This window comes from Pituophis catenifer, unplaced genomic scaffold, assembly GCF_029215685.1.
Source record: "Pituophis catenifer annectens isolate HBS135680 unplaced genomic scaffold, rPitCat1.0.hap2 SCAF_3, whole genome shotgun sequence".
Classification (NCBI taxonomy): domain Eukaryota; kingdom Metazoa; phylum Chordata; class Lepidosauria; order Squamata; family Colubridae; genus Pituophis; species Pituophis catenifer.
The window spans coordinates 65144556-65152017 of record NW_027256883.1 but is presented as its reverse complement, the minus strand read 5'-3'; the positions used below and the strand labels follow the sequence as shown (position 1 = coordinate 65152017).

Genomic DNA, 7462 nt, shown 5'->3' with positions numbered 1-7462 from the left:
AACTAGCCAGGAAGCTGCTGCCTTTGAAGAACCATACTGCAAAGAAGCAGGTAGAGGTATTTTATATACACTGTAAATACTGACTTGTAGATTTAATTAGATATACCACGAGTCAAAATCTTTTAATTGGAAAAAAACATGACCTGCTCGCATGGATCTTCAGGCAAAAAAAAATATATAAGAGAAATACTGCACAGCAGGGTGAAGGTAACAATTGTACTGGAGGCGAATGGTCCGTTTCTTCATGAAGTCTCAGAATAAGGAGATCAAACAAAAGCACGTGTCATTTTTTTTTTTTTCTTGGCGAGGTAAGGCAAACAGTCACTTTGACTTCTAGGCAGATGCTGAAGCTCCCGGCACAGAACGCCTCCTTTCTCCATCCTCCTCTAACATAGCGGACAGAGATGTCTCTTCCCCACCCCTTTCTGGAGGAGAGTTTCGCACAGGCGCGCAGCTGCGCGCTCTCTTTACAAGCTCAGTCACTCTCCTCGTATTAGGTCCGTCTAGCGTGCTGTGTCTCTCGCGCGCGCACACGCACACACACCCACCAATGCACACGCAGGCGCACACGCAGGGAAGTAGGAGGAGAAATGCAAACGTAAAAAATAGGGAGCCTATGTTGGATGGGGGGGGAGAGAAATCTCAGTTGCACTTCTGGCCCTTTTAAAAAGTTTGTGTAAATTGGAATGAGGTCAGATTTGGAGCTTCTCATTGCACACGGTTATTGGGTTCCAAGCCAATCGGAACCGAGGGGCGGGGTTTTGGCACGACGGAGCGTTGGATACAGCCTATGATTGGCTTAGAAAAGAGCTGAGGAAGGATAAAGCCGCACGAGGCGGAATTGAGCGCCGCTCTAAGCTGCAGCAAGAGAAAGTGTGTGTAGTGGGGCGGGGGAATAGGCCAAGTCTGTAGTCCCGGTTTGTACATGTCTCTTTCCTTTTTGGGGGGCTGTGCATCTACAGGCGAGCAAGACGGGACTCTATACATTTACTGCACCAGTCACTGTTTTTCCTATTGGGAAGACACCCGGTTATTAATGCTACTCGGTTGCACGAGCGGGGCTTTTTACCCCCAGCTAACTCCCTGGCAGCCGCTGAATAATCATAGAAAAAACTCTCGATCTCTCTAATTACGAGTTCTTGGACGAAGTTTCTTTTTTTATTATTACCGGTTTCGCTTGGCGACGTGGGCATTTTCATTTTTAGTGAGTTTTTGTGCGTGTATCTTCAATATTTTTTAGTAGTGGGCGTGCTGCTTCTGCCGAGACACCTCGAGTACAGTATTAGGAGAAGGTGAAAGACTGGGGGGAAAAAAACCCACCCACTTGTGAACGCCAGGGTGGGGGAAGAGGTGGAAAAGAGAGAGAGAGAGAGAACTAGGATTGGCGGCTGTTTTGTTTTTTCTTTTTTTTAAAGAAAGGCACTCTTTCCACTTAGAGCCGGGAGTCTGCTCTTAAACTCGCTGTGCAAAGTTGCAGCGAGAGGCGTGCGCAAGTGTTGGAGAAGCAAACGCGGTGTGGAGCTACAACTACTTCCCGGAGGGAGTCGTGCCTTAAGTAACGGGGGACGAAGCGCTGGCCAAGGGGGCTTGGAGAGCTCCGACTGACCGGCAAAGTTGAGGGTCTTGTTTCAAGCGGGTGGCCAAGCTGAGCCCCACCAACTTCCCCGCAGCCGCTGCGGCGCGCGCCGACCCCCCAAAATGGTGCAACAGACGAACAACGCGGAGAACACGGAAGCCCTCCTGGCCGGCGAGAGCTCGGACTCCGGGGCAGGCATCGAGCTGGGCATCGCCTCTTCTCCCACTCCGGGCTCGACCGCTTCGACGGGGGGCAAAGCGGACGATCCGAGCTGGTGCAAGACGCCCAGCGGGCACATCAAGCGGCCCATGAACGCCTTCATGGTGTGGTCTCAGATCGAGCGGAGGAAGATCATGGAGCAGTCCCCGGACATGCACAACGCGGAGATCTCCAAGCGCCTGGGCAAGCGGTGGAAGCTGCTCAAGGATAGCGACAAGATCCCTTTCATCCGGGAGGCGGAGCGGCTGCGCCTCAAGCACATGGCGGACTACCCCGACTACAAGTACCGACCCAGGAAGAAGGTGAAATCGGGCACGAACTCTGGGAAGCCGGGTGAGAAGAGCGGGGGTGGAGGGAGTGGCGGCGGCGGCGGCAATCAGGGAGCAGCCGCCTCCGCTGCTGCTTCCAACTCTTCCAAGCTTGCCCAGAAAAAGGGCAGTGCCGCCAAACTCTCTCCCAGTGGCGCCGGCAAGCCGCATCCCAAACTCAGCCCGAGCGGCGGCGGTGGAGGCGGCGGCACGAAAGCTCCGTCCTCTTTTCCGTCGGAACAGCCGGCTGCCCTCCTGCCCCCGGAGCACCATTCTCTCTACAAATCCCGCACCGCCTCTCCGGGCTCCTCCTCGCCCTCCAGCAGCAGCAGCAGCAGCAGCAGCCACAGCAGCCGACATCTCCCCGAGAAGAAGGCCAAGCGGCTCTACCTCTTCTCCCACTCGTCGCCCGGCGGCGCCGTTCCGGCCAGTCCGACCCTCAGCACTTCCACAGAAGCCAGCGACCCGCTGAGCCTCTACGACGAAGTAGCGGCCGTCGGCGGCCGGCAGGACGGGGGCGAGCCCTCCGCTTCCCCCGTGGGCGATTGCTCCCCCTCGGACCACCGAAGCTACACCAGCCTGCGGGCGCCGTCGCCGACACCTTCGACCTCGCACTCTTCGTCGGCTTCCTCCTCCGCCTCCTGCGCTTCCTCCTCTTCCGACGACGAGTTCGAAGACGACCTGTTGGACCTCAACCCCAGCCCGGGCTTCGACAGCATGGCGCTGGGGAGTCTGAGCTCCTCGGTCCTCGACAGGGATCTGGATTTTAACTTGGAGCCTGGCTCGGGCTCTCACTTTGAGTTCCCAGACTATTGTACCCCGGAGGTAAGTGAGATGATTTCGGGAGACTGGCTCGAATCCAGCATTTCCAACTTGGTATTTACGTACTGAGTTGGCGGGGGACCGAAGGATTTAAGAGGCGAGCAAACGGCGCGCGTGGGGGAAGGAAAGAGACTCGGACATGGCGCTCAACCCCCAGGCGCGCTGCAAAACTGGAGAGCGAGCATTTCACCCACGGTTGAGGATGGTCCCCCGCCCCCCTGTTGCTGAAACTGACTTGAGGGGTGTGTGTGCGCGCGTGGTTTTTATTTCGCTAACGCGGCAAAAAGGTTCTTCAACGCGTTCTTCACCGAGAAAGCTACCACAGAAATAACGCAGGACTAAAATCGATCCCCACCCCCTTTTTTTCGTTCACGTTTCATCCTCCTTTTGCAGCCGAAGAAGGAGAAGCACGTTTCAGACTCTGGTGACAATCTAGTGGCTTAAACAGGAATGACAACTTACAAGCAGGAGGGGGTGGAATTCTCGCACATCTTTGCTTGTTGGGTTGGAGGGAGGGAGAAAGGTAGATTCTGCTATGTGTATTAGGCGTGTCTTTGGGTTAGGGGCGAAAGCTCCTGTGCTTCAAAACGAATTGCAGAGCTGCAGTCAATTTGCATTTTTGAAAGGTTCTCTTTATATACATCAAAAGGGATGGGGAAAGAGGATGGCCCTGGGAACTGGACTGAATCCTAAATGGAAAAGGCGAGAGAAGCATTTGAAAAGGAACTGGAAATTCGGTTGAAAACATAATAATAGAAAAGGATTTGCACGTATGTGGGAGAAGGTGGTGGTGATTTTCTTGGCCACACATAACCTTTATATTCATAGAAATCATATGTGGAATTTCAGCAACGCAACTTTTTTTTTAAAACAGACAGATATAGAACATACCAACTGTCTAATAATGTGGTACAGGGGAAATTGAGGGCGATTGCTCTTTCTTGCAAAAATGTGTTTTTCTTACTCAGAATCGTGATGGTGTTGGATTATTTCTCTGGTGGGTTTTAATATAGCATGTTATCCTATCTTTTGGAGGTTTTTTTGTAAGACTGTTGAACAGTTTAAAAAGAATAGTGTTAGAATAATATAAAAAGCAGATAGATGGCGCTATGTTTGATTCCTTCAAAAATTATCACCAGCTTTTTTTCACTCTTAACTCTTTAAAGGATTCAAACGCAACTCAAATCTGTGCTGGACTTCAAAAAGAACACAGGACCAAATTTTTCCTCAGTGTGTGTGTGTATGTGTGTGTGTGTGTTCCTCTGTAGCTGTAAATGAAGACTTTTTTCACACCAAGATTCATTCTTGAAATGTTTTTTTTTCTTTCTAAATGGAATTGGATGCCATTTTATAAGTGAAGTATTTATACTGGCCAAATGTTTTTACTTGTATTCCTTTGTCCTTTTTTTGGTAGTTCTGTTCGTTACCCACACCATTTTTATGTCACCTTCACTGAAGGGCTAGAGTTTTAACTTTTAATTTTTATATTTAAATGTAGACTTTTGACACTTTTAAAAACAGAAGAGAAGATGAAAACGTTTGATTATTTTCTCAGTGTATTTTTGTAAAAAATATATAAGGGGTGTAAATTGCTGTTTTGGATTTCCTGATTATAAATAGGGCTGCTGGTTAATCTCTCTCACACAAAATCAGTCCCTACTTTCATCATGTTTACACTCCAATCTGCAGGCTTCTTAAAGAGACAGTATCTCTTCTATCTACCATTCAACTCTACTTGTGAGTTGAGAGAGGGATTGAACTCTAATCCACTGTAGGGCTAATTTCTAACAAATCCCTCAAAATAAACGTTACATTGTACAGAGAAAACAATATTTTTCAGGAAAAAGGGATCCTGTAGCTTTAACTTCAAAACCACATCTTTTGCACTTTTTGTAAGCAAAAACAAAGTAAATGAAAACCATGCCATTTAAATCACTGGACCTATCTAAATGCCGATTTGAGTTCGCAACACTATGTACTGCATTTTTCATTCTTGTATTTGACTATTTAATCCTTATACTTGTCGCTGAGTATAATTGTTTTAGTCTCTTATGGCATGATGATAGCATATGTATTCAGGTTTATAGCTGTTGTGTTTAAGATGAGAAAAAGTGAAAACATCTTTGTACATTTAAGTCTGTATAATAATAAGCAAAAAAGATTGTGTGTTTATGTATGTTAATATAACATGACAGGCATGAGGACATCTGCCTAATGAAGAGGTTCCGTTAAGGGTTTTTTAATCTTTGGTTTCCTTTTTAGTTTTTTGGTCATCCATCCTGTGCAATATGCTGTGTGGAATATCTTTGTCTAAGGATCTGCCCATAATAACAATGTTGGGTGGGGAGGGGAGGGGAGGGGAAAGCTGGCTAATAAAAGCCAAGTTCACTGCCTGTCAGATTGTCAATATTCTTTCTGTAAATAACCTTTTCCCCCAAAGGAAATAAAATCAGCTGGAACTGAACCCTAAAACCCTGCTCCTATTGTCATTATTTTAGACTTTCTGGCTGTATATTTTTGTCCTGTCAAAGGAAAACATTTTACAATGATGGGTCTCGTATATGCAGAGCTGTTAATACAGAAATTTGTCCTTTCCCTGCTCCCCTCCCACTGAAGCTTCGTCTCTTTGTGCATCTTTGGATGTGTTCTACGCTTGCATGCTTTCTAGGAATAGGCATGTATTAAAGAAATGTTAATAGCATTTTCAGTGAAAGGCCAAAAGACTAGAATGGGAGATGGACTTGTGCTCAGAGAAGCCCATTAAGAGGGGAAATGCAGCTATAAGGAATGTGTTTTAAAAGGTCCTATAACCATTTTGTCCTATCAATGTGACCTTGCAATGTGTGAAATTCCTGACTTAACATCCTTGACGGGGGTACTTCTAGAGTTTCCAAATGGATTTTATAGCTGAGGAATTACATCAAGCTTATCTTCCATTCTTTGAAAAAATATATAATTTAAATGTTCTTAGCTTGATTCATTGCCAAAATAACAAATTTATTTCCCTTTTTTGGTTTCCCATAACCAATTGCAGAAGACCCTATAAGAAAAACCAGGCAGAGAACTGGGAACAGAAATGCACACTATGAACAGTATTTTTCTTGGTGTCAGTCTCTTTGCAAGGTGTCATCTGGCCCTTTTGTCTTTTATATAACCTCTTTTCAAGCAGATGTGAAATAGGTCAGTAGGCGAACTGTTAAGTATTGTGGCAGCTTTGATGAAGCTTAGAATATGCACTGCAAACCAATGGGGTGGGGGTGGGGAAAGAACCTCTTACATAGCCACAAACTCAGTCTTCGAATTGAATTCTATTGTAAAGGCATATGCACTGAATATATCACTGATCAAATAATTTTCTATTTCCCTCATCAATTACACAATACTTAAATGTTAAGTCCTTAATAAGCTATGTCTTTTTTTAAAAAAGTACAGTGTTTCTTTTTCAAATGAATCAGGTAAATATGAGCACATTTAATGGGCTGCTAAGTACTGGTATGGTTATCGGAGCATGTCAGAAAAACATCAACAATAATGGCTCCATTCTAAATGTTTCGATGATGAACTTGTGCAATAATGGATGGACACTCTTCATGGATTCCTAGAGCACAATAGATGGGCTGTGTTTGCATGGTAATTTACCTACTGATTGCTTGACCATGGTTTATACAATCTCTGTTTGCAGAACCTAGTGAACCATAAACTAACTACATAGGTTAGGTTAGGTTTCTACAAGTTACCAGGGTATGGTATGATGTGGTTTGGTGGACTTTTTAATGAGCTGTTAAACATAACCATGAACTAAAAGGTACATTTGGTTTTTAAATAAGGAGCAGCATACTTAACATAATAAGACAAGCCAATGTTTACAATACTCCATATGTTTTCATTTACAAAGATTGTCAAACTGCACGATCAACAAGTGAAAAAAAATGGAAAAAATGTTTCAAAATATAGCTGAATCCTTTGTAGCTTATTTAATAAACTGCCTTCCCTAGGGATTTTTATGCATGAAGGAACATTTAAATAGGCAGCTTATATTCTGTTTGTACTACACATTTCCCCAAGGTTAACCATGTTTTGAAATCAAACTAGCATTCTGGGTTTGCATTGCCATGTGGGCTGGACTAAAATGTGGCCAACTAGTTTGTGGTGTGATATACTGCAAGAAATCTTACATAGTATAATTCAGATACATTGAACTAGTTCACTAGCTTGGTGGCACTGAGAAATCTTTTGGATTATCAGTATGGGATGCATAGTAATCAGTTGTTTTGCAGTTATCAATTTTGCATATAACTGAGGAATTAACTGTTAATGTTATAAATTAAGTGAAGGCTATATTGCTTATAGGCACTGGGATTTGTTGCAAATTAAAAGCCTCTTCTGGATTCTTGAACCTCAATATATATATTTTCAGTTTAGCAGAGATTCAGAAAATTTTATTTAAATGGGATACAAATATTAAAAATACTGGTTTATTCAGAACATGTTCAACCACAACTAGTTAATTGATTCTGTGCAGCATTTAATATGCTGA

The 7462-nt window shown here is 44.6% G+C and overlaps 1 protein-coding gene across 1 annotated transcript; it reads left to right on the top strand.

The window, feature by feature from the left end:
- Nucleotides 1-1370: 1370 nt before the first annotated feature.
- Nucleotides 1371-5242, top strand: SOX4 (SRY-box transcription factor 4). The gene has a single exon (XM_070942474.1). The coding sequence runs from the start codon at nucleotides 1699-1701 to the stop codon at nucleotides 2992-2994; it is 1296 nt and encodes a 431-aa protein (XP_070798575.1). The 5' UTR covers nucleotides 1371-1698; the 3' UTR covers nucleotides 2995-5242.
- The last annotated feature ends 2220 nt before the right edge of the window (nucleotides 5243-7462 follow it).

Bases quoted from the DNA above. Each gene is read 5' to 3' on its own strand.
- SOX4 (XM_070942474.1), top strand. From the start codon at position 1,699: ATGGTGCAACAGACGAACAACGCGGAGAACACGGAAGCCCTCCTGGCC.